The 26246-nt window shown below is 50.2% G+C and overlaps 2 protein-coding genes across 4 annotated transcripts; one reads left to right on the top strand and one right to left on the bottom strand.

Moving 5' to 3' along the window:
* Positions 1-158: 158 nt before the first annotated feature.
* On the top strand, positions 159-20874 carry RABL2B (RAB, member of RAS oncogene family like 2B). 3 transcript variants are annotated; one of them, XM_048826156.2, is made up of 9 exons: positions 159-261; positions 1900-2051; positions 2327-2356; positions 3241-3320; positions 11049-11128; positions 17171-17282; positions 18083-18180; positions 18450-18533; positions 20391-20874. In XM_048826156.2, the coding sequence occupies exons 2-9, from the start codon at positions 1936-1938 to the stop codon at positions 20475-20477; spliced, it is 687 nt and encodes a 228-aa protein (XP_048682113.1). In that variant the 5' UTR covers positions 159-261; positions 1900-1935; the 3' UTR covers positions 20478-20874. The 3 variants fall into 3 exon arrangements, with proteins under 3 accessions (XP_048682113.1, XP_048682276.2, XP_048682202.1); XM_048826319.2 differs by having other exon boundaries at positions 18799-20874; XM_048826245.2 differs by having other exon boundaries at positions 166-261; positions 1903-2051.
* Positions 19743-24388, bottom strand: ACR (acrosin). Its single transcript, XM_075124639.1, is given in 6 exon segments — positions 19743-20012; positions 21763-21908; positions 22298-22563; positions 23052-23255; positions 23677-23785; positions 23788-24388. Coding segments are annotated over 6 exon segments (1065 nt in total). The 5' UTR covers positions 23858-24388.
* Between the last annotated feature and the right edge of the window lie 1858 nt (positions 24389-26246).

The following is a 26246-nucleotide window of genomic DNA, read 5'->3' as shown; positions in this document are numbered from 1 at the left end:
GGGAGGGGAGGGGCCGCTCGGAGGCGGGCTCGGGGCCGGCGCGGGGGCGGGGGCGCGCGGGCGGGCCGGGGAGGGGAGGGGAGGGGAGGGGCCGCTCGGAGGCGGGCTCGGGGCCGGGGGGGGGGCCCCTGGCGTCCCGCGCCGCGCTCGGCGCCTCAGGCGCTGCTGGGCGGCCTCGGCCCGGGGTCCCTGCGGCGCGTGCGCAGCCCGGGGCCTCGCGCACCGCGTCGCGTAGCAGCGGGGACGCGGCGGGGCCGGCTGGTGAGTGTCGGGCCGGGGCTCTGCCGAGAGGGGGCGGTCGGCGGGGGGGGGCGGTCGGTGGGGAGCTGTCCCCGGCGGGGGGGGGTCGGGAGGGATGATAGGTGGGGTAGCCAGGAGCTGTCCCCGGCGGGGGGGGTCGGGGGGGGATGATAGGTGGGGTAGCCAGGAGCTGTCCCCGGTGCGTGGTGGGGTGGTCGATGCGGGGGATGATAGGTGGGGTAGCCAGGAGCTGTCCCCGGTGCGTGGTCGATGCGGGGGATGATAGGTGGGAGAGCCAGGAGCTGTCCCCGGTGCGTGGTGGGGTGGTCGATGCGGGGGATGATAGGTGGGGTAGCCAGGAGCTGTCCCCGGTGCGTGGTGGGGTGGTCGATGCGGGGGATGATAGGTGGGGTAGCCAGGAGCTGTCCCCGGTGCGTGGTGGGGTGATCGATGCGGGGGATGATAGGTGGGGTAGCCAGGAGCTGTCCCCGGTGCGTGGTGGGGTGGTCGATGCGGGGGATGATAGGTGGGGTAGCCAGGAGCTGTCCCCGGTGCGTGGTGGGGTGATCGATGCGGGGGATGATAGGTGGGGTAGCCAGGAGCTGTCCCCGGTGCGTGGTGGGGTGGTCGATGCGGGGGATGATAGGTGGGGTAGCCAGGAGCTGTCCCCGGTGCGTGGTGGGGTGGTCGATGCGGGGGATGATAGGTGGGGTAGCCAGGAGCTGTCCCCGGTGCGTGGTGGGGTGATCGATGCGGGGGATGATAGGTGGGGTAGCCAGGAGCTGTCCCCGGTGCGTGGTGGGGTGATCGATGCGGGGGATGATAGGTGGGGTAGCCAGGAGCTGTCCCCGGTGCGTGGTGGGGTGATCGATGCGGGGGATGATAGGTGGGGTAGCCAGGAGCTGTCCCCGGTGCGTGGTGGGGTGGTCGATGCGGGGGATGATAGGTGGGGTAGCCAGGAGCTGTCCCCGGTGCGTGGTGGGGTGGTCGATGCGGGGGATGATAGGTGGGGTAGCCAGGAGCTGTCCCCGGTGCGTGGTGGGGTGGTCGATGCGGGGGATGATAGGTGGGGTAGCCAGGAGCTGTCCCCGGTGCGTGGTGGGGTGATCGATGCGGGGGATGATAGGTGGGGTAGCCAGGAGCTGTCCCCGGTGCGTGGTGGGGTGGTCGATGCGGGGGATGATAGGTGGGGTAGCCAGGAGCTGTCCCCGGTGCGTGGTGGGGTGGTCGATGCGGGGGATGATAGGTGGGGTAGCCAGGAGCTGTCCCCGGTGCGTGGTGGGGTGGTCGATGCGGGGGATGATAGGTGGGGTAGCCAGGAGCTGTCCCCGGTGCGTGGTGGGGTGGTCGATGCGGGGGATGATAGGTGGGGTAGCCAGGAGCTGTCCCCGGTGCGGGCCAGGCTGATCGATGCGGGGGATGATAGGTGGGGTAGCCAGGAGCTGTGGGCGGTGTCAGGAGGCTCTGGATGGAGTGGTGCCTTTCCATTGCATTCGGGGTAGGTGTATCCACCACAGGGCTGGGGTCTGATCCAGCACAGCTGTTCTGTTGATCGTAACTGCTTTTTGATGGCTAGGAAGGAGACTGTAACGCTATGAGCTTACCCCCCTAGCTCTTTCTGAGGGGCTCAGAAAAGTAAAATCTTCCCCTTGATCCCAGGAGAGGTGGCTTCTGTGCAGCTAGGGTGGAGGCAGCATGGCTAGAGATGCACCAGGGGGAGATTCCTGCAAGGAGCTGGACCAGACGAAGTATGATGCAGATGAGAACGTGAAGATTATCTGCCTGGGGGACAGCGCTGTGGGGAAATCCAAGTGAGTAACTGGCCCTTATTGCACATGCCAGGAAGGCTCCAGCAGCATACAAGCTTGGCACTCCTCAACCAGTGTCTCGTCTCTGCCTCTCCGCTGCACAAAGCAGCAGCTCCAGTTATTGTTACCTCACAGTGGTTTATTAGCTGTGTCTGAGACCAACGGAGAGGCTGAATGTATAGGAGTGGGGGGCCTATCTGTATCAGGGATGAGGAGAAAGAAGATAATAAGGTGATCAGGTAAGGACTAATGGGCCTGTGTCATTTCTCTACTTGCAGGTTAATGGAAAGGTTCCTCCTGGATGGATTGTATCCTTTGGGTTCTTTCAGACCTCACCACTGTTTATTTTTGGTCTAGGGCCCAGGAGGGTACATGAAGGGGAAATGGTCTGTTTGAGGCCTTTTTGTTTAACCATGCTCTTCCCATCAGGGGCTCTCATCCCATCCTCAGCAGAGTTCTGTTTCCTAGCTTTCCCTGCCTGACCTAGACTCTCTTTATAGTACACTGATAAGCTAGCTAAATCCACACAGCACTTGGGAACTTATAACTTCTGTTCCTCCTCAGAAGGTCCTCCCCCACTATCAACTACAGTATCTTCTTTAGAATTCCTTTCCTGAGCACTGCAGTGTTAGCAGCTGGTCCTGTGCGGCCTATAGGACTGTCATGGGCACTTCAACTATAGAGCTCCTACTCCCCACCTTAGGGCTTGTACACACTAGCACTTACTTCAAGATAACTTAAGTCACTCAGGGGTGTGGAAAAGCCTCCCCTGCCCCGAGCGATGTAAGTTACACTGACCTAAGCGCTAGTGTGGACAGTGCTATGTCGGTGGGAGACGCTCTCTCGCCAGCATAGCTACCACCACGCGGGGAGATGTAGTAATCGTGCCAATGGGAGTGCTCTCTCCCATCCACACAGAGCGTCTACACCAGCAGCACCACAGTGCTCGGTACAGCTGTGCCACTGTATCGATTCCTGTGTAGACTAACCCTTAGTTTGGGATTGAAACTCTGAGGCAAATTTGAATGACTGGCTTAGCTATGCTACACACTGCAGAGGAGCAGCTTGGTGACCCAGCTGCTGACTGCTTGCCCTAGCCCCCCTCAAGCAAGTTCCCCTCACAGGTGCTCTACTGAACATGAGATTGGTGTCTGGATAAGACTCACTTTTCAGCTCCTTAACCTATGCACAGCCGACCCCAGCAGCTCTCTACGTTTGCCTTGACACTCTACAAATACACAACCAATGTGGATGGGAAGAATATCCTTGTGGGTAAGCACCTCCTAGGAGACGAGCACGTATCCTCCCTGTGAGTGCTGGGTACAGCCATGGGAAATCCCTGCTATGGCATCACTAAAGGACCTCTGTTGAGTCCAGGAATTCCTGTTCATCTCAACTGGGTGTAAACTGAACCCAAATAAGGGCAGTGGCAGTGTTCATGGTATCAGTGTCACTGTTGACCATTTTTGTAGAAACACTTGTGCTGTTTTTAGCTGTAGTTTTCATCCTGACAGTGTCCTTGGGGCTATATAGGACACAAAGACAGTACCTGCCTTGAGGAGCTTACAATCTCAAAGGCAGCATTAGGAAGAGAGATCACACTGGGAAATTGAGACGAGAGAATGACCTTTGTTATTGCTATGAACTCCCAGTTTTGAAGTACTGCAGAAGAAATGAGTCTAAGAGGAATTTGAATGAGAACTTGGTGAACACAGATTGGGAAATCATTTTGCACCTGAGGCAGCATGAAGAAGGCCCAGAGACAGAAGTGGGAGAAGGAATGAAAAGATCATTGAGGCTGGTACCATTGGTGGAGTGGAAGGGGTACGAGGGACATGTTAAGGGAAAAGTACTGTGATGTAGGCAGATGTGCAGTGACGCTGGACATTGGAGGAAAGGCCGAGGAATTTAAATTTAATGCAGTTGCAAAGAGGGAGCCAGCAGAGGGACCAAAAGGGATGATGAGGTCAGCTTGACAGGCAAGGAAGTTAACGTTATGGGCTGTATTTTGGATGGACTGGAGGGGCATGATGAAGGAATCATGGAAGCCACCGAGGATAAGCCTGCTGTAATCAGGATGGGAGGTGATTGAAGCCTCGACAGGTGTTTTAGCTTTTGGGACCAAAAAGAAGAGCTGGATTTTCAATATACTGTGCAGGAAAAAGCAGTGAGATTTGGATGAGAGAGGAGAGGGAGAGGTCAGTAAGGCTGGGCAACAGGATGGTGGTGGTGTCATCAGAAATGGGAAACGTTACTAATGTGCTTCTCCAGTGGGGCAAGAACTGTGTGAGAATCTTAGAATAAGGTTACAAACGACTCAGTGTTCTGTCCTCTTTTGGTCCATGTCATAGCAGTGAAGCTAGTGGCACTTCAGTCCTCTTTCTGATCTCTCTGACTCCAAAGTGTTTGGTCTCTTGCCTGTACCTGTCATGGGGTGGAATCTCATGATTCTTCTGTTCTTAGATGGTATCCTGGTACACTGACCCATGAACACCAAACGCTTATCATCTTGCTGGCCAGACTCAGGAACCTGTGTGCTTCCTACCTTCAGGACCCTGTGAAAAGCAATATTGACCAACAGCTTTCTTAAAACCAATTGTTTTGATTTAGCAGTTGGAATGAAGTACAGCGTATACCACTTACCAGCAGCCTCTCATCTCCCAGCAAGAAGTTGCTATTATCCAGAAGTTGCCAATAACCAAAAGGCAGGTTTACAGGGCTGCAGCCAGGAATGAAGTGCTGGGACATGCTGAGCCTGGGCCCCCAGCGCCAGGGCAGGATGCAACCCTGAGAGCACCAGGAGAGGCATCATGCAGGCCCCTAGCATTCCTGCTCCCCCTGGAAAGCATCTGGACCACAACCCGCATCCCAGCTGCTGCCCTCCCTGTAGCTCCCCATTCCAGCCTGCAGCACCATGGGAGAGGAGGCTGTGGGGGTAGTCTGTGGGCAGGGGAGAGTGTGGCAGCAGCCTAGATGCTGGGGCTTTCCGCAGGGATGCTGGGGGCTCATGGGGCTGCACTGTACCTCTTCCTGCATTCTCCCTCTCCCTGGGCTTGTCATATCCCAGTGCTTCCATACCTGGCTGCAGCCCCAAAAACCTGCCTATGACTGGGTCTGTCCATGGAGAATGAGGGCGCTGGAGTGTGCTGAGCCCAGGCCCCCAGTGCCAAGACAGGGCACAGCCTAGACAGTGCAGGAAGAAGTACTGTGCAGCCCCATGGGCCCCCAACATCCCTTCCCCCTGTGGAAAGCCCTGGCATTCAGGCTGCAGCCCATCTCCATGCTGCTGCCCTGTCTGCAGCCTACCCTCCCAGCCTCTCCTCCCACTTTGCAGCACCAGGATTCCTGCGTTATCTCCTGTGTGGCTGCTGGGTCCCCACCCGTGGGGGAGGCTCCATGGCAAAGAAGAAAAGTTGCCAATAAGCAGCATGACAGTTGCAAATATCTGAGTCCAGTTAACTTTATGCTTAATGGGATAGGATCAGCTTCCAGCAAAATGTTGCTAATAACCAAAAATTGTCAGTATCAGGATTGTTAATAACCAGCATCTACTGTGTTAGAGAAAAGGGGATTTTAAAACAACAAAGAGCCTACACACACATTACACATATAGTCTCATCAATAATAATAATCATCCCCAGAAGGGACCATTGCTTTCATCTAGTCTGGCCTCCTATATATAGTAGTCCACAGAACTCCTCCTGCCCACCCAAAAATTCCTAGAGCAGATATTTTAGAAAAACATCCAATCTTGATTTTAAAATTGCCAGTGATGAAGAATCCATCATAGCCCGTGGTAAATTGTTCCAGTGATTAATTACTCTTATAATTAAAAATGTATGCTTTATTTCCAGTCTGAATTTGTCTAGTTTCAGCTTCCAGCCATTGGATCATGTTATACCTTTCTCTGCTAGGTTGAAGAGCCTATTAAGTATTTGTTCCCTACGCAGGTACTTATAGACTCTAGTCAAGTCACCTCTTCACCTCCTTTTAGTTGAGTCTATCATTTTAAGGCATGTTTTCTCATCTTTTAAGCATTCTCATGGCTCTTCTTTGAATATTCTGTAATTCACCAACATCCTTCGTGAATTGTAAACACCAGAAATAAACACAGTGCTCTAGCAGTGGTCTGGGAGAGGGATAGCTCAGTGGTTTGAGCATTGGCCTGCTAAACACAGGGTTGTGAGTTCAATCCTTGAGGGGGCCGTTTAGGGATCTAGGCCAAAAATTGGGGATTGGTCCTGCTTTTGAGCAGGGGGTTGGCTGAGATGACCTCCTGAGGTCCCTTCCCACCCTGGTATTCTGTGATTCTCTGATATCAGTTCCAAATACAGAGGTAAAATAACCTCTCTGCTCCTACTCAACATTCCCCTGTTGATACCTCCCAGGATCGCATTAGCCCTTTTGGAAACAGAGTTATACCTGGAGCTCATGTTCAGCTCATTATCCACCAGGAACCTCAAATCTGTTTCAGAATCACTTCCATCACTAGAGTCCCCCATCCTGTGAATATGGCCTACAGTCTTTGTTCCCAGATGTATACATTTACATTTAGCCATATTAAAACTCATATTGTTGGCTTGCACCCAGTTTACCAAGCAATCTAGATTGCTCCACATCAGTGACCTGTCCTTTTAATTATTTAATTATTTGCCGCTCCCCCAATTTTTGTGTCATTTGCAAATTTTATCAGTGATGATTTTGTTTCTTTCAGGTCATTGATAAAGATGTTAAATAGTATAAGGCCAAGAACCGATCCCTGTGGGAGTCCACTGCGCAATAATAATCCCCTGTTTATAGTTTACATTCTGAGATCTATCAATCAGCGAGTTTTTAATCCATTTAATTTCACACTTCACTACAAGCTAAATTAGACAGACTCTTCTTTTCTGTTACAGTAACAGAACAGAATCTACTAACATTCTCCTAGCAAAGCCCAGATCCTTCTGTGTGTATTTTTTCTTCCCTCTGTTCTCTAAGAGAAGCTGGGTTTAAGAAAGCCCCCACCTTCTCTGTGGGTGTCTGGGCCCAATTACCATTTTGCTCACTATTTTCTTTGTTTCAGGACTCAGGTGCAACATTTCCTGATACTTGAGGCCTTGTCTGCACTTGAAAGTTTTATTACTAAAATTCTTTTGGTTAAAGTTGTGATTTTATTTTAACGAAAATAGTTATATTAGTAAAAGCCACAGTGTGGATGCAATTATACCAATAGACAGTTGACCTTACCCATTTTAATTACAGTAGAACCTCAGAGTTACGAACACCAGAGTTACAAACTGACCGGTAAACCACACACCTCATTTGGAACTGGAAGTACCCAATCAGACAGCAGCAGAGACACCCCCCCCCCCCCAAAAAAAGGTCAAAACAGTACAGTGCTGTGTTAAATATAAACTATTTAAAAAAATAAAGGGAAAGTTAAAAAAAGATTTGACAAGGTAAGGAAACTGTTTCTGTGCTTGTTTCATTTAAATTAAGATGGTTAAAAGCAGCATTTTTCTTCTGCGTAGTAAAGTTTCAAAGCTGTATTACGTCAATGTTCAGTTCTAAATTTTTAAAAGAACAATCATAACATGTTCAGAATTACAAACATTTCAGAGTTATGAACAACCTCCATTCCCAAGGTGTTCATAACTCTGAGGTTCTACTGTATTCCACTATTCCTTTCGTGGTGTGAAGTACTTATGTACCAGTATAACAGCATCTACACTAGAAAAGTTGTACTGGTATTTATAGCAGAGCCCAACTCTGCTATAGTTAAGGTTGAGCATCGCTTCCTGTTTAAAGGTGGACCATTTTAAGTACTCTAAAATCCATATGATGAGTTGGGTGGTTTTGAAATGTATAGTGCTTCATTGGGGTGCTAGATGGTGTTAGTAGTCCAAAGGTGGGGTCATTTGAGCAGGGGGTTTCTGAGCTATCAACCTCTTAAAAACCCATAATTTTACAAAAACATCTTGTTCTTCTAATTATTTTTTGCACTCACATGGGGCTCAAACTGTAGAACACAAGAGCTGCCATAGTGGGTCAGACCTTGGTCCATCTGGCCAGCATCCTGTCTCTGACAGTGGTCAGTAGTAGAGCTTCAGGGGGAGTGAACAAAACAGGGCAATTGTGGAGTGATCCACCCCTGTCTTCCACACCTGGCTTCGGGCAGTCAGAGATTTAGGGTTGCACAAAGCACATGGTTGCATTCCCGACCATCCTGGCTAATAGCCATTGATGTACCTTTCTGTCATGAACTTACCCAGTTCTGTTTTGAACCAATTATACTTTGGTCATCACAATGTCCCATGGCAATGATTGCCACAGGTTAGTTGTGTGAAAAAGTACTTCCTCTTGTTTGTATTAAACCTGCTGCCTATAAATTTCATTAGGTGGCCCCTATTTTTTGTATTGTGTGAGAGGGTAAATAACACTTCTCTCTATTCATTTTGTCCATTCATGATTTTATAGACCTCTGTCATATCCTCCCTTGGTTGTCTCTTTTCTAAGCTGAACAGCCCTAATCTTTGTAGTCTCCCCTCTTATGGAAGCTGTTCCATATACTTGATCATCTTTGTTGTCTTTGTCTCACCCTTGTCCAGTTCCACTATCTTCTTTTTGAGATGGGGTGACCTGAACTGGACACAGGTGTGGATTTATATAGTGGCATTGGGCCTAAGGGGGGATATGATAGAGGTCTATAAAATCAGGATTTGTGTGGAGAAAGTGAATAAGGAAGTGGTATTTACCCCTTCACATAACAAAAGAACAAAGGTTCCCCAATGAAATTAATAGGCAAAAAGTTTAAAACAAACATTAGTAAGTACTTCTTTATACCACACACAGTCAACCTATAGAACTCATTGCCAGGTGGTGATGTGAAGGCCAAAAGTATAACTGGGTTCAAAAAAGAGTTAGATAAGTTCATGGAGAATACGTCCATTAATGGCTGTTAGCCAAGATGGTCAGGGATGCAGCCCCATGCTCTGGGTGTCCCTAAATCTCTGACTGCGAGAACCTGAGACTGGATGACAGGGGATGGATCACTTGATAAGTGCCCTGTTCTATTCATTCCCTCTAAAACATCTGGCACTGGCCACTGTCAGAAAGATGGAAGACTGAACTAGCTGGACCATTGGTCTGACTCAGTGTGGCCATTTTAATGTTCTTTCTGTCTTATTTTCTATCCTATTCCTAATAGTTTTAACATACAGTTAGTCTTTTTGACCACTGCTGTGCATTGAGTGGAAGATTTCAGAGAACTCTTCACAATGACTCCAAGATCTCTTTTTTTGGTGGTAACAGCTAATTTAGAACCCATTCTTGTATATGTATATTTGGGTTTTTTTTTTCACTGTACATTACTTTGTCCTTATCAATTTGAATTTCATCTGCCATTTTCTTGCTCAGTCACCCAGTTTTGTGAGATCCCTTTGTAACTCCTCACAGTCTGCTTTGAATGTATCTATCTTGAATAATTTTGAACTTTGCCACCTCACTGTTCATCCTTTTTTCCAAATCATTAATCAATATGTTGAACAGCACAGGTCCCTGTACAGATCCTTGGGATCCTTGTGGGGGTGTGGGTCCCTCTTCCTGTCTCGCATGTGAGCTAGGATCTGGGAGGCCCTTCCATGCTGAGAGAGGAGTCTGAAGCCCTTTAACTGCCTTCCCCCACCCCAGCTCTTTTCAGGGTTGTCCCTCCCTGCCCCCCATGTATAGCCCTCTCCCTGACCCCCATGTGTGGCTTGACTGGGGGGGTCTGAGCCCCTTATCTTCCCCCTCCACATGAGCAAGCATCTGAGGGTCCTGCCCCTCTGAGGGCCTCTAAACCCCTTTCCATGCTGGTATGCTAAATGCTCGAGAAAGGAGAATGAGAACTCCCACTGAGATGAATGGAGCAGTTCATGTCTCTCGGATCTATTGTTTCTGGTTGTATTCCTCTTCATGGAGTGTTCGTATTCAGCTGAGCCTCCTATGCTGTGAATGGGTGCGTAGAACCCTTCTTTGTGCACTAGGGACAGATCTGGGTTAGGAACTTCACATGTCGATTCTCCTGCCTGTCCCTACCTCCAGCTGGTACACACTCTCCGCACAATCCTACCACCTGCCCATGGTCCTTCTAGCCTTAACAGAGGCATGGATGGCAAGAAGGAGGGAAAGGTGGGGGGGGTATGTGAGTAGCCATAGCAATGGGTGTGATGTTGGAGGAGTTGGAGCAGTGTCCAAACTGTGTGAGGATGGGAAGAGGAAGGGCAGTGGAGTCTGAGCAGTTGGAGGCAATATGGAGAGGTTAGAGACGGGAGAGGGTGTTGGTACAATGCAGGAAAGAATGGAGTGGAAAGGAGGGGGTTGGAGCTGTGCAGTGGGGGAAGTTGGTGAGGCTACACTTCTTCCCCTTCCTCTTACACTTCACAGCAGAGTCTTAGTCTGTGAGGCACTCAGTAGTTTGGGACCTGGCTACTTCAGAGACCACCTTACCCTCCATGCCTCTGCAGCCACAGGGACACTGCAGCTGGACAGAGCCACATTTAGGCTGCCCAGGGAGGATGACAGCCAGGGTCCTGGCATGGAGAATGCTCTGTGGACCACCCTGCTAAAAAAGATCACACTGCCGTTGTTGAGATCACCCCAATCTGTTTAGGTTTGGATCCCACAATCATCCCTGTACTATCTGAGTACTTCTCACCTTATTTTCTTCAGCTTTTGCACCCATGCCGTGCCTTGTTTTTCTGTGTTTTTTTTAAATCCAGTTTACACAGAACTTTTTGCACTACTGTATTTAAACTGATGCCAACTGTCTCTGCTGGGGTGTTGCACAGGCACATCTAAACCCCATGTATAGCGAGAGCCTGTGTTTGTAAACTGGTCAGGGAATGTCTCAGTCTGTCATGGCAAAGGCTCGTATCAGTAGACACACAGGAGAGGGCTGAACTCTGGGGTTGGGTTATGAGGGGGTTGGAAGTTCTTTCCTGTCATGGCATGCTGAACTTGCTGGTTTGTGCCTTTCAGACTTCTGGGACACAGCCGGACAGGAGAGGTTCCAGAGTATGCATGCATCCTATTACCACAAGGCGCATGCTTGTATCATGGTAAGGGCATTCTTCTACCTGTGGCTTTCACTCTGTGTTTGTAGAGGATTCCTGGCTGGTAACAGAACCTGTTTGGTATTCATCCTACACATTATCTTTAATAATGTTACCCCGAGTACAGGCTCTTGAGGCCAGAGTGTCTGAACTGGAGGAGCTAAGTGAGACAGAGAGGTACACAAGAGGAGACTTTCCGGAACACAGCAGAGTGGTCCCACCCCCAGCCTCTGTGCTGCTGAGGAATATGGAAGTCTTGGGGAAGGAGAACATCAAACTGGAGCAGATGGAAATGATCCTGTAGTGGGGACCCTCCTTTCAGATGATGCCATGGTATCTTCTCACACTGAGGATATCTCTATGTGGGAGGGGACCTCAGTTATTGAAAGAGACTGGTAATAGTAATGGGGGATTCAATTATTAGAAATATAGATAGTTGGGTTTGCGATGACCAGGAGAACCGCATGGTAAATTGCATGCTGGGTGCAAAAGCTGCAGATCTTTCGAGACATCTAGACAGACTTATGTGCAGTGCTAGGGAGGAGCTGGTGGTCATGGTACATGCGGGTACCAATGACATAGGGAAAGGTAGGAGAAAGGTTCTGGAGGTCAAATTTAGGCTACCAGATAGGAGATAAAAGTCTAGGACTTCCAAGGTAGCATTGTCTGAAATGCTTCCAGTTCTAGGCACAGAACCAGGTAGACAGGCAGCACTGCAGGGTCTCAATGCATGGATCAGACAATGATGTAGAGATGAAGGGTTTAGATTTATTAGGAACTGCGGAACCTTTTAGGAAAGGAGGAGCCTATATGGGAAGGATGGGCTCCCCCTAACTCAAAATGGAACCAGATTGCTGGCACTTAAAATTAAAAAGGTCATATAGGAATTTTTAAACAAAGGGCTGGGGAAAGCTGAAAGGTGCGGAGGAGAACATGGTGCAGACAGAGACATTCCTTAGGGGAGAATCTATTAATGGGGATTCTCTATGTCCTACTAAAGAAGTTGATAAAGTATAGGTACAAGCTTAAGAGAAACAGTCAAATGAAAGAGAGTCCCACTCGGTTACATCACATGAAGGCGGACAATTAAATATTGTCAAATTTTATAAGTGCCTATATACAAAGGAAAGAAGTCTAAATACTAAAATGGGTGAACTTGAGTGCCTAGTATTAAATGAGGATATTGATATCACAGAAACTTGATGGAATGATGATAATCAATGGGACAGGGTAATACCAGAGTGCAAAATATAAAGGAATGACAGAGTAGGTCAGGCTGGTTGGGGAATGGCACTATATGTGAAAGAAACCACAGAGTCAAATGTAATAAAAATCATAAATCAATCAAACAGCCATAGAAGTTCTATGGATAGTAATTCCATGCTTGAATAGTAAGAGTATAGCAGTAGGGATATACTATCGACCACCTGACCACAGTGGTGATGGTGATTATGAAATGCTAAGGGACATTAGAGAGGCTATAAAAATTGAAAAGTTAATAATAATAGGGGATTCTAACTGTCCCCATATTGACATGTCACCTCAAGATGGGATGCAGAAATAACATTTCTAGACACTATGCATGGCTGCTTCTTGGAGCAGCTAGTCCTGGAACCCACAAAGGCAGAGCCAATTCTCGATTTAGTGGCACACAGGATCTGGTCCAATGGGTGAATATAGCTAAACCACTCAGTAATAGCAACCATAACGTAATTAAATTTAACATCCTTGTGCGGGGCGAAATACCAAAGAAGCCCACCCCGTAGCATTTAACTTCAGAAAGGGGAACTACACAAAAATGAGGAAGCTAGTTAAAAGAAAATGAAAAGGAACAGTCACAAGAGTGCAATGCCTGCAAGCTGCATGGAAACTTTTAAAAAACACCATAATAGAGGCTCAAATTAAATATACACCCCCAATAAAAAAATAGTAAGAGGAACAAAAAAATGCCACCCTGGCTAAACAGCAGAGTAAAAGAAGCGGTTGGAGGCAAACAGGCATCCTTTGAAAAGTAGAAGTCAAATCCTACTGAGGAAAAGAGAAAGGAGCATAAACTCTGGCAAGTCAGGTGTAAAAGTATAATTACACAGGCCAAAAAAGAATTTGAGCACCAACTAGCAAAAGACTTTAAACTACAGCAAAAAATACTTTTAAATACCTCCGAAGCAGGAAGCCTGCCAAACAATCAGTGGGGCCACTAGACAATCAAGGTGCTAAAGGAGCACTCAAGGAAGACAAGGCCATTGCAGAAAAGCTAAGTGAATTCTTTGCATCTGTCTTCATTGCAGATGATGTAAAGGAGATTCCCACATCTGAGCCATTCTTTTCAGGTGACAAATCTGAGGAACTGTCCCAGACTGAGGTGTTGAGAGAGGAGGTTTTGGCACAAATTGATAAACAGTAGTAGTAAGTCCCCAGGAACAGATGGGAGTCACCCAAGACTTCTAAAGGAACTCAAATAAGAAATTCTAGAACTACTAACTGTGGAATGCAACCTACCGCTTAAATCAGCCTCTGTACCAGATGACTGGACGATAGCTAATGTGATGCCAATTTTTAAAAAAGGCTCCAGGGGCAATCCTAGCAATTACAGGCCAGTAATCCTAACTTCAGGACTAAGCAAATTGGTTGCAACTACAGTAAAGAACAGAATTATCAGACACATAGATGATGATATGTTGCAGAACAGTCAACACGGCTTTTGTAAAGGGAAATCATGCCTCACCAATTTATTAGAATTCTTTGTGGGCATCAACAAATTTGTGGACAAGGGTGATCCAGTTGATGCAGTGTACTTCGACTTTCAGAAAGCCTTTGACAGGATCCCCCACCAAAGGCTCTTAAGCTGTTAGGGGATAAGAAGAAGGTCCTCTCATGGATCAGGGACTGATTAAAAGACAGGAAACAAAGGGTAGGAATAAATGACCAGTTTTCACAGTGGAGACAGGTAAATAGTGGGGTTCTCCAGAGATCTGTACTGGGACCAGTGCTGTTCAACATATTCATAAATGATCTGGGAAAAGGAGTAAACGGTGAGGTGGCAGGGTTTACAGATGATACAGAATTATTCAAGATAGTTATGTCCAAGGCGGATTGCCACAAATTACAAAGGAATCTCACAAAACTGGGTGACTGGGCAACAAAGTGGCAGATGAAATTCAGTGTTCATAAACACAAAGTAGGGAACACTGGAAAACATAATCCCAACTGTACATACAAAATGATGCAGTCTAAATTAACTGTTACCACTCAAGGAAGATCTTGGAATCATTGTGAATAGTTCTCTGAAAATATCTGCTCAGTGTGCAGCGTCAGTGAAAAAAGCAAACAGAATCATTAGGAAGGGGATAGATAATAAGATGGAAAATATAAAAATGCCACTATGTAAGTCCATGTTGCGCCCGTACCTAGAATACTGCGTGCAGTTCAGGTCACCCCCATCTCAAAAAAGATATATTAGAATTGGAAAAGATAGAGAGAAAAGCAACAAAAATGATTAGGGGTATGGAACAGCTTCCAGATGAGGAGAAATTAAAAAGACTCGGACTGTTCAGTTTGGAAAGGAGACAACTAAGTGGGGATATGAGGTTTTTAAGGTCAGGCTTGACAAAGCCCTGGCTGGGATGATTTAGTTGGAGATTGGTCCTGCTTTGAGCAGGGGGTTGGACTAGATGACCTCCTGAGGTCCCTTCCAACCCTGGTATTCTATGATTCTATGATATGGTAGATGTTGATAAAATCATGACTGGTGTGGAGAAAGTGAATAAGGAAGTGTTATGTATCCCTTCACATAACACATGGACCAGATGTCACCTGATGAAATTAATAGGCAGCAGGCTTAAAAGACACAAAAGGACGTACTTCTTCACACACTGCACAGTCAACCTGAGGAACCCATTGCCAGAGGATGTTGTGAAGGCCAAAAGTATAACCGGATTCAAAAAATAGTTAGATACGTTCATGGAAGATAGGTTCATCAGTGGCTATTAGCCAAGATGGTCAGAGATGCAACCCCATGCTCTGGGTATCCCTAAGCCCTTGACCGCCAGATGCTGGAACTGGAAAACAGGATGGCTCACTCGATAATTACCTTGTTTTTTTCACTCCCTCTGAAACATCTGGCACTGGCCACTGTTAGAAGACAAGATATTGAGCTAGATCAGGGATCTCAAACTCAAATCACCACGAGGGCCACATGGGGACTAGTACATTGGCCCGAGGGCCGCATCACTGAAACCTTTTCATACAACGATTCAAAAGTATAGTCAAAAATGAAAAAAATGAAGAGTAATATAGAATGGTATTAAAAGTCAATGTATTAACTTTGTTAAAACTGTAATGCAAAGAGGGGTTTTAATAAAATATAAATACCTGTAACTATTCCTTATGTGGTCAGTAACACTGATGATGATCTACGGTAACAGTCTATCAATGTAGCTGTAATGGCAGGAACTTTTTAAAGTAACTATTCATACAAAATACGTTGTCACTTTTAACAAACATTCTTCCCAACTACTCACAGCAAAGAATCATACATGCTGAATGTCTAGTCCATGAGGCCCCGCCCCTGCCCCGCCTCTTCCCACTCCTTCCCCGCACCCATTCCAACCCCTTCCCCAAAGTCTCCGCCCCAACTCCGCCCCTTCCCTGCCCCTATTCCAACCCCTTCCCCAAATCCCCGCCCTGGCCCTGCCTTTTCTCCAGCTCCACCCCTGAGCACGCCGCGTCCCCCCTCCCTTCTGGAAAGTCCTAAGCACCACCAAACAGCTCTTTGGTGGCAGGAAGCGCTGGAGAAGTAGGCGGAGAAGTGGGGACACGGCGCGTTGGGGGAGGTGGGGGGGTGGTGAGGGAAGCTTGGCTGCTGGTGGAGCTGGCGCCTATGGCAGGCCGCAGAAAATAACTTGGCGGGTCGCATGCAGCCCGCGGCCCGCGTGTTTGGGACCCTGAGCTAGATGGACCTTTAGTCTGACCCAGTACGGCCATTCTTATGTTCTTATGTAGTGCTGTAAATATTTCCTTTCCTTGCTTGCTGTTAACAGTCCTTCCTATACTGTTCTCCTGTCCCTTCTCCCGTCATTGTTTACCTTTAGCACCTTTCATCTTTCCTCATAACTCCGTTCCTCAACCCCTTTGTATTTCTTTTGTTCTCTCAACTCTGTCCAATTCATCAACAGCTTTCCAGTAATATCATGCCTAGAACAGAATGCACTTTTCCTGGTGCAGTCACATCAAAGCCATATAGGGAGGTCTGACCCTTTGTTGCTTTGTGACTCGATACCTTGGAGCATGCAGCACAAAGCTGCATTGGTCATTATGCAGGATTATTGCACTGCAAATTCATGTCCCATTTGCTGCCTCCTCTCATTGCCCTTGTCTTTCAGCCATTGCTGCTTCCCATTGCTGGAGTTTCCTGCCCAGATGTGTTCCCTTTCCAGGCTTTAATCTCTTTACTCTCCTCTGTCCACACTGTTATTCTCAGCTCCTCCTAATTTAGCATCATTTGTAAACTTCATTAACATGTTGCTGACCCCCTTGTTTAGCTCATTAATGAAGTTGTAAATCAGACTGGGGCTGACACCTATCCTTACAGGGCACATTAGAGCCCTCCCCACCCTCATTATTGTTAAGGGTGAGTATCCTCAGCACTATACAAGGCAGGATGTGCAGAGAGATCAAGAGGCTGATGATAGCTTAGTGCAGGGAGAGGGGCTGGGGTTTTTTTAATGGCTTGATGATAGTTTGCCATTTACCATAGCCTCTGTTTTACCGCCTTCCTGCCAGTTGTCAGCCCCTATGCTGGTGTCTGGTCTAAGCCAATTGTATTTAATTCTGACAGTCATGTTCCATGGGATGCTGTATCAAACATTTTGATCCAATCTAAATAATCTCCCTTCAGCATCTTCCCTTCAGGCACTAACTCTGCAATTCTGTGTGTTTAAAAAGAAAGGCAGTGATTTTGCATGGTGGGTTTTGCAAATATTCAGTGCAGCGGGTTGCTCAGGGACTGTCCAGCTGCAGGCCTGGTGACAGGTGGCTCTTCCTTGGCAGGTGTTTGATGTGCAGAGGAAGGTCACCTACAAGAACCTGAATAACTGGTACAAGGAGCTGAGAGAGTTCCGCCCAGAGATCCCCTGCATCGTGGTGGCCAACAAAATTGATGGTGAGTGTTTCTGCCTCTTAGCCTTTCAGTGCTGTGGGATGGTCCTTTTGTGACATGGCTGAAGGAAGTGACCACCTGGCTGGTCCCAAGGGCTTCTTGGAGATGGACTCCACAGATCATATTTTACTAGATAAAGTGCTGGCCTTTTACAGCATGTTTTTGCCTCTTGACTTTGTTTTGCTCAGAAAAAGAAACGGAAAACACAAATTTGTTTTCAGCACAGACATAAATATATAGCACGGTTAGCTGAGCCCTGGCCTGATATCACCCAGTCTCCTTCCGGTCTCCTCCCGCTCCCCTGAACAGCAGCTTGCACCACGCTGGCCAGCTGGCAGAGCCCTCTTAGCTCACCAGGTACCCTGACATTGTTACAGTTTATAGTCTGCATTGTGGAAGTACCCAGCGGCCCCATCCAGATCAGGCCCCTTTCTGCAGGTGCTGCGCAAACATAGGGTGAGACTGTCCCTGCCCCAAAGAGATTTCAGTCTGCTTTGAGACGAGCAGCAACAAGTGAGCGTGACAAACAGTGGAAGAGCAGCAGAGGGAGGGCAAAGGTGATGGTTCTGTGACAACACCGGTACGCTACAAGTGTACCACTGTTAGCAATAGTGAGAAACGTCTGAAAGACATCTAGTTGTCAGGAGGCACCATCCAAACCATGCTCTGCATGAAGGGGGCCTTGCCAGCGAGAGATGCCCCCACGAAGGTTGCATGGACTTCTTCTCTATGCTGTCCCAGGGCATGCTTGGCCTGCTACCAGCAGTGATGGCTCAATAACTGCTTCTCCTTTCCTCCTTCAGCGGATTTGAAAGTGACTCAGAAAAGCTTCAACTTTGCCCGGAAGTTCAATCTGCCCTTCTATTTTGTCTCAGCTGCAGATGGCACCAACGTAGTGAAGGTAAAGCTTGGCTATGTGAGATGGGACTGGTGCAAGGCAGCATGGGGAGGTGAGAAGGAGCAGGCATTCTTTGGGAGACAGGATGTTTCGCTGGCTGCCTCCCAGGTGTGTGTGTGGTGGGGGGTCCTGTAGCTGGGGGGTTGTCTCATGGCTGGTTTCTCTAGGGTGCTGTAGGGTGGGGGGAAAAGTCCTGTGGGTTCATCTGGGGTTGGGCATCCTAGACGCCCCTCTCATTCCCAGAGTGACAAGTGCCCCTCCTTTCTCCTCAGCTCTTCAGTGATGCTATCAAACTGGCTGTCGCGTACAAACAGAATTCAGGGGATTTTATGGATGAGGTCATGCGGGAGCTGGAGGTAAGAGTGCCCTGCCTGAAGCTCCCCTCCCTCTCCTTAGTGAGTTGCCAGCACCACACCCCTTCCCTCACCAGGAAAAAGCCCCCAGTCCCAGCTCAGAGTGGGGTGAAGTGGGGCCTGTGTTGGGAGCATTGTGGGGTCCTGTACAGACAGTCCCAGATTAGGGGTGAGGGGATGAGGTGCTGTGTTGGGAGTGCCATGGTGGGGTGGGAAATGGCTGGTTCCCATTTGCTTCTCACCATTCCCCCATCCTGCTCCCTTCCAGAACTTTGAGCTGCAGAAAAAGCGGGAGGACTCAGATAAAGAGGAGAACTGTGCCACGGAGAAGCCCCCATCCACCTGAGCCCAGGCCTCAGACCAACCTTGTACTGCTCCCTATTGCCCCAGCTTCTTCATGGTTAGTTAGAACCATCACTCTCTGCCTGGGGAGAGCAGATTTCTCATGCACTGGCCATGCTGGGAGCCTCTGGCTGGGACCATCCCTCCCTAGGAGGGAGACTGTTTGGGCCCGATCTTCCTGGCCTGGGCCCCATCCTCCTAAGCATCCGGGATGCAGAAGGGACAAGAATACATGTGACTGCTGCCTGCCGCTCTGGGAGGGAAGGGGGGCATTTGCTGGGGTGTTGGGCACTGCCTGCCCTGCAGGGAAGGGTCCTGCCCAGGTGTCTATTAGCGGAGCCCAGACTGAGAAAACCAACACTAAAGGACTTTTTTACAAAGCGTTGAGCCTGGGTCCTTCCTGCACCCGGACCATGTTCAAATAGCAGCCCTTCCCACTGCTGTTTCAACCCAGCCAGCTCTACCTCTCACCCCTCCCTGACCCCACTCACCGTAGCAGCCCAACCACTCCACCCCAATGCTTCTCTGGCTCTGTGTGCCACCCTTCTCCAACCACACTGTCCCAACCCACTGTGAGCCATCCCTCCCCTTCCTCGCTCCACCGTTCTAGCCCAGCTGGTTGTGTGCAGCCTCTGCTCCTGGGTGGTTCTGGGCATGGCATAAGAGGTTGAACAGAACAGAGGCAGAGCTGGCTGTGTTGTGGGCACCGTTTTACTTCTGCTGTGAGGTAAGCTCTCAGTCTCCATCCACAAGGACGACGGGCAGGATGGGAGCCGGATGCTGGTACAGAGTCCTCTAGAGCAGTGGGCAAAGCGTCAGAAATGGCCACTGTCCATCTCAGCCTCCGCTGTGCTCTGCTCCCCTCCCTTCTCAAGTCCCCTTTCCCTTCAGGCCCTGTAGGAACTCGTTGAGCTTCCTGAAGAAGTCAGACAGACTGCTCTGGGCTGACGGGCAGGGGCCTGTCCTTGTTCTGGGCCTGGGCCTGACTTTCCCCAAGATCCAGTCATGAAAGTGCTGAGTGGAGCTGTAGACCCCTGGCCTCTGTGCCTTGGCGCAGCCCAGCCCCCAGCTGGTGACTCCAATAACCCAGAAGCGCTTTGACCTTTCCTTTGTGCACATGAGGGGGCCACCGCTGTCGCCCTGCAGCAGAGGAGAGAGGTCTGAGGCACAGCCAGCTCATCACTGGTGGGTCAGGCTTGGCAGTAGGGCTGACTCCTTCTTGGAAGAGGCTTAAGGACACACAACTCGTCCCTCTGGCATCCACCACTGGGAGACAGTTGTCAGCTAGAGCTCAGAGGAAGGGGGCTCACCCCCAAGGCCTGCCTAGCGTTGGCAAAGCCCTAGCACGTGTTCCAAAGGGGGATGATCTTGCAGTGCCCCCCACCCATGGGAATGGACTGTCTAGGAGCTGCAGCCAGCGCTTCCCCCATCAGGAGTCCGCTGCATTTCTGTGTTAGCTCATAGCTGGTTTGGTGAGTGCTCAGCAGTCAGCTCCCTCCTCTTCCTCCTCCCATACAGAGCCCTCTTGGGTACCACACCTCTGAACGCAGCCACTACGCATCGGCGCTATGGCATGGAGGCCTCACTCCCTGCCCCATGTGCTAAGGCACAGGGCCTTCCTCCCAGCTCTGCGTACCAAATTCAGGGTATCTGCCTCACTGGCCCTGAGGAGTAGCTGTGCTCTTAATCCTAAGAGCTCCTGATCCAGATTGGATCTCTGAGTCATTGACATGAGAGATAAAAACCGCCGACTGGACCCCTCCAGTCCATTCCTGTGGATGGTTTCCTGTGGCCTGTTCCCTAGGGCAGCATTTCCCAAACGGTGTTCTGCACGATGGGAATAGGTGTTCCGTGAAAGAATCTAGAATTTAATTTTGACTCTTGCACTTGATTTTTGTACTACTTTAAACACTCTTTCCAGTTAGAAAGTGTTAGTTCCAGTTATTTTACATTTGTATTTTTGCTTTGTTTTATGAAATAAAATATATTGGAGCATAAATAACGCCATTTTTATTTGAAAACCAAACGACTACAAAATAATATTATAAGTGTTCCGTAATCAGCTAAAAAGTGTTCTGTGGCCGGAAAAGTTTGGGAAACGCTGCCCTAGTGTCCTGGCCAGTTCCATTGCTGAGGACACTTAAATGGGACTCTTCCCACTTCCTTTGGGAGACTGCCACAGCCCAGTGCAGCTCATCATTTTACTGGGATTTAACTGGGAATTGGTCCTGCTTCGAGCAGGGGGTTGGACTAGATGACCTTCTGGGGTCCCTTCCAACCCTGATATTCTATGATTCTATGATCGTGGGCTCTGCAATCCCCCTCCTTTTGCATAGCATCCCTGGGGCTTTACACCCCTAATACAATGACAGAGAGAGAAAAGCAAAGAGGTTTCCAGCTGAGATTACCTACGAGATGGGCAAATGGAAGGAGTTCTGGCAGCAGGCAGGCAGAGGAGAAGGCTCCCATACCACCAGGTAGAGAGAGGCCAGTGCTGGACAAGCAGAAGGACAGAGGCATGGGGCATGGGTTTTAAAATGGGGTGGGGCAGTTTGGAAGGGACTGGGCACCAGCGGAGGAGCCTGGGGATGGGTGAGGAGGAAAGATGTGGTTTCACTTTCTTTTGTATGCCAGAAACAGCGTTGTCTGGGACTGAAGGAGACCGTAGACAAGGGTGCTGAAACTGTTCAGGTCGGAGGAGGGGGAGGCAGAGCCCTGGGTCGGGATATTGGAGGAAGTGGAGGCAGGGTCCCAGGTGAGGATTCCAGCAGAGCAGGGGGTAGTGAGAGTTCTAGGCGGGGATCCCAGAAGAGGGGGTGTGAGGCCACAGCACAAGCATTTGAGCAGAGCTGGGGAGGACTCTGCAGTGAGAGGGCTCCAGCCTGCATACCTGGCAGCTGTCGATGCCTCCTTGCTCGTACCCTGCACACAGGTTGTTGCTGGCGATGGCCCCGTTGTACCAGCGGCTGCTGTTACAGGTCGTGATGTCAATGAGATGCACCTTGGCCTCCTGCAGGATGTCGGCTGTTTCCAGGGCTGCAGGGACATGAAGAATATTTACTGCACAGCTCTTAGCCCTATCTCCCGTTCCCCAGTGCGCCACATGGGTGTGCCCCTCCCCCAGTGCCTAACCTTCACTCTGCTCCCACACTTTTGTGGGAGGTGGTTTTGCTCATGCATCCCCTCCTCCTCCTCCCTTGCCTGGGCAGGTGAGGTTTGGATCCAGCCCTTGGTGGGCACATGCCCTTGGCTCAGTGAGGTGTGTGGGGCACTGACAGCGTCAGGAGGGGCAGCTGCTGCCTTTTCACGGCAGCAGAGGCCTAGACCTTCAGTGCAGCCAGATCCCAGTAGTCCCAGCTGAGGTCAGTGTGTCCGTGCTGGGACAGGTGCCCAGTTAGAGTTAACAGGGAGCCTGGGGCTCTCACATGTCTCCTGCGTGACTCCCCAGCCGCTGATGTAGCAGTGGGACAGGTTCGACACCTCCACCATGGCACTGGGCAGGCAGGCGGGCTGTGCGTAGTCATTGCACTCGATCGGCTGCTCGAGCTCCAGCAGAGCGATGTCATTGCTCTCCATGCGCGGCTCGTAGCGCTCGTGCAGCACCACCTGTTTGATGGAGCGCACCTGGGCCTCGGGGCCACGCTGGGATAGCTGGGACGCACCGACCACAACACGCCACTGCGGGAGTAGCCTGGAGAACAGAACGGGAGTCAATCCCAGGGCGCAGGTGGGGGGGGATAGAGCGGTTCCTCTCCCGGCCGGTGCAGGGCCGCAGAGAGCTGCACTGTAGCTGGGTGCATTGCACTGCCCTACTGTCTGAGGCAAGGAGAGAGCGCGGCAGCAGGGAGCGAGGTACAGAGACACAATAGGGCAGCTGTTCTCCAGCATGCTCTCACCTTGGGACAAGCTGTCAGTCAGTGCCCAGGCACACCAGGCTCAGCCTAGGGTGTGTTGATGCCTGGCCAGGGAACAGTGCCAGCCTGTGGAATAGGCCGTGGTGCCCAGCTGTCTCGCCCCATAAGGATCAGCCCCATGGCATGGCCAGTTCCATGGCATTGTCCAGATGCCCTTCTGGCTTGCAAGTGCTGGGAGTACATGGAAGAGTGGGTGGGTGGCCTGAGCTGCTGGCCCCCTGCCTGGGCTGTGAGGGCACCCCTCCCCCAAGGTCGCACATCTCACCTTCTCTTGGCTTTGAAGCAGTGAGCGGCTGTGAGGACCCAGCGGGGGCTGATGAGGGACCCGCCACAGGAATGCCGGGGGCCCATTCGGGTGGGGATCTGGATGCTGACGAGCCAGGGCCAGGCCCCCGGCAGAGCATCTACGCCACCCACGATCCGCATCCCACCGTAGCCAGACGCCAGGGGCCGGCGCCCACAGGCTGCACTGGAGACAGAGGAGCGTCACTGCCCTGCTGGCTGTGGCCTGGCAAGGCATCAGGGATTTGACACTTACCCTGGGGCTGACCTTTGCCTCCGGCTGGTTCTATCTCACGCCCAGGTCTTGCCAGGCATCTTCTGTGTCAGGCCACCTGCCTCTCCCTGGACACAGCCCGAGGGAAGCAGCAGGGCCTAGGAGCCCTGTGCGTTACCCACCCCATGTGAGATGGCCCATGGGATTGATATGCCAGGGCCTCATTGCTAAGCCATGAGGCACCGATGTCACCTGACCCTGGGAAGGGGGCAGGAATCCCTGTCGTTCAGGACGGCCTCATGTGGGGGGGGGGGGCCAATGCCCTTCGGTGCTTAGGAAGGGCCCCATCAGGGCCCCTCTCAGTAGTTCCTCTCGTGGCCCAGGTGTCACTTACTCGCAGCTGCCCTTCGTGCTGTGCATGGGCCAAACCAGGGTGTGGAACAGGAGGAGGGGGAGCAGCCGCATCTTCCACCGGAGCATCAGGCACCTGCAGCTACGACACGTGCCTCACTACTCGTGACACCATAAACCAAGTCCAGGGCCTCCGTCCAATCGGTGACTGGCCAGTATGACATCACACAGGTCTCTGGTTTCCGCCTTCCTTTGTGACGAGCGAGTGGAGCTGGGAAGGTGCTGATGGAGGCATCAGGGCCAAAGCTGTGAGCACTGCGAGGGTGACAGGGACGGTGACTTCCGTGGGCGATGGAGATACCCCGGGGCAGGTAGGAATGGGTAGGCTACTGCTTACAGCACAGACCGAAATCTCCCTGAACAGTGTATCCAGCTTGGCCAGCTCTCCTCCTGCCCTGCTCTCTCTGTAGTAGGGCACACTGGATTCATTACCCCACACAGTGCAGGTTGAGTGAGCATGTTCTCCAGGCGCTCTGTGCCCTGCTGCGGCATCATGGCCTAGCTGCCCACATTGTCCCAGAGTGGACTGATACATACACTTGAACAAGGAACATAGGACTGGCCAATACTGTCCTGTGCCCAACTGTCCAGAACCAGATAGTCCAGAGGAAAGTGTAAGAACCTCAAAGCAGCAGATGCGAGGCAATCTGCTCCTCCCCCGGAAAGGGCTGATTCTAATCTTTAATTGTTGGAGATTGTGCTTCAGGATTTAATCCAATGTTTAATATTCCTTCCCACACCGCTTTTTGCATTAACTCTTATAAATCTGGATATTCTCATTATCCATATAAATGTCCAGTCCTTTTTGGACTTTTGCCAAGTTTTTGGCCTTAACAACTTCCAGTGGCAATGAGTTCCGCAGACTAGAATCATAGAATCATAGAATATCAGGGTTGGAAGGGACCTCAGGAGGTCATCTAGTCCAACCTCCTGCTCAAAGCAGGACCAATCCCCAATTTTTGCCCCAGTTCCCTAAATGGCCCCCTCAAGGATTGAACTCACAACCCTGGGTTCAGCAGGCCAATGCTCAAACCATTGAGCTATCTCTCCCCCCCCCGCCCCCCCGACTATGTATTGTGATGGACAGTATTTTCTTTTACTGGTTTTGAATTTGCCACCTTTTGATTTAATCAAATATCCTCTTGTCCTTGTGCTGTGAGACAGGGAGAACAGAAGCTCCTGAACTAACTTCACTAGATTATTTATTACTTTACAGATTTGTATCATGTCCCCTTTTATTCATCTCTTCTCTAAAGTAGTAATCCCAATCTTTTCAATCTCTCTTCATATGATAGTTTTCCCAGGCCTCTGAGCATTCCCAACACCTTTCTCTGCACTCCTTCAAATTCTGCCATATCCAGGTGAGGCCGCACCATTGAATATATAAAGGCATTAGAATCATAGAACCATAGACTATCCGGGTTGGAAGGGACCTCAGGAGGTCATCTAGTCCAACCCCCTGCTCGAAGCGGGACCACTCCCCAACTAAATCAGCCCAGCCCGGGTTTTGTCAAGCCTGACCTTAAAAACCTCAAAGGAAGGAGATTCCACCACGTCCCTAGGTAACGCATTCCAGTGTTTCACCACCCTCCTAGTGAAAAAGTTTTTCCTAATATCCAACCTAAACCTCCCCCACTGCAACTTGAGACCATTACTCCTTGTTCTGTCACCTGCTACCACTGAGAACAGTTCAGAGCCATCCTCTTTGGAACCCCCTTTCAGGTAGTTGAAAGCAGCTATCAAATCCCCCCTCATTCTTCTCTTCCGCAGACTAAACAATCCCACTTCCCTCAGCCTCTCCTCATAACTCATGTGCTCCAGCCCCCTAATCATTTTTGTTGTCCTCCGCTGGACGTTTTCCAATTTTTCCACATCCTTCTTGTAGTGTGGGGCCCCAAACGGGACACAGTACTGCAGATGAGGCCTCACCAATGTCGAATAGAGGGGAACGATCACGTCCCTCGATCTGCTGGCAAGGCTCCTACTTATACAGCCCAAAATGCCATTGGCCTTCTTGGCAACAAGGGCACACTGTTGACTCATATCCAGCTTCTCGTCCACTGTCACCCCTAGGTCCTTTTCTGCAGAACTGCTGCCGAGCCATTCGGTCCCTAGTCTGTAGCGGTGCATGGGATCCTTCCGTCCTAAGTGCAGGACTCTGCACTTGTCCTTGTTGAACCTCAACCATTGGAATGGTTGCTGTTAGACTCCAGTCCATGCCTTATGCACCCCAGCACCTTGTTTGCTGTTTTGACTGCAGCTGCACATTGAGCTGCTGCACCGACACCCAGGTCCCTTTCTGAGCTGATGGAGCCCTGTACAGTGTATGAGTAGTTCCAATTTTCCCCTCCAGTGTGCATTACTTTGCATTTATCTACACTGAATGTGGGCAGACAGATGTCCCCACATGGTGCACGGTTTTGAGGTAAGAAGCTGTGCCCAGTGTGGTGGGGTGTGTCACGGGGGTGGGGGTGGTGAAGTTTGGCCAGGCTCTAGCAAGAGGCCCTGCTCACAGTTTGCACTGGGGGAAGCCCAATACTGCACAGACTGGCT

This window comes from Caretta caretta, chromosome 1 (assembly GCF_965140235.1).
Source record: "Caretta caretta isolate rCarCar2 chromosome 1, rCarCar1.hap1, whole genome shotgun sequence".
Classification (NCBI taxonomy): domain Eukaryota; kingdom Metazoa; phylum Chordata; order Testudines; family Cheloniidae; genus Caretta; species Caretta caretta.
Note: the sequence above shows the minus strand (reverse complement) of the source record. Positions and strands in the feature narration are given on the sequence as shown.

Excerpts from the sequence above, each read along its gene's own strand:
- RABL2B (XM_048826156.2), top strand. The coding sequence starts at position 1,936 with ATGGCTAGAGATGCACCAGGGGGAGATTCCTGCAAGGAGCTGGACCAG. Across the intron at positions 17,283-18,082 it reads GGTGGCCAACAAAATTGATG|CGGATTTGAAAGTGACTCAG; the intron begins GTGAGTGTTTCT and ends TTCCTCCTTCAG. Across the intron at positions 18,181-18,449 it reads ATGGCACCAACGTAGTGAAG|CTCTTCAGTGATGCTATCAA; the intron begins GTAAAGCTTGGC and ends CTTTCTCCTCAG.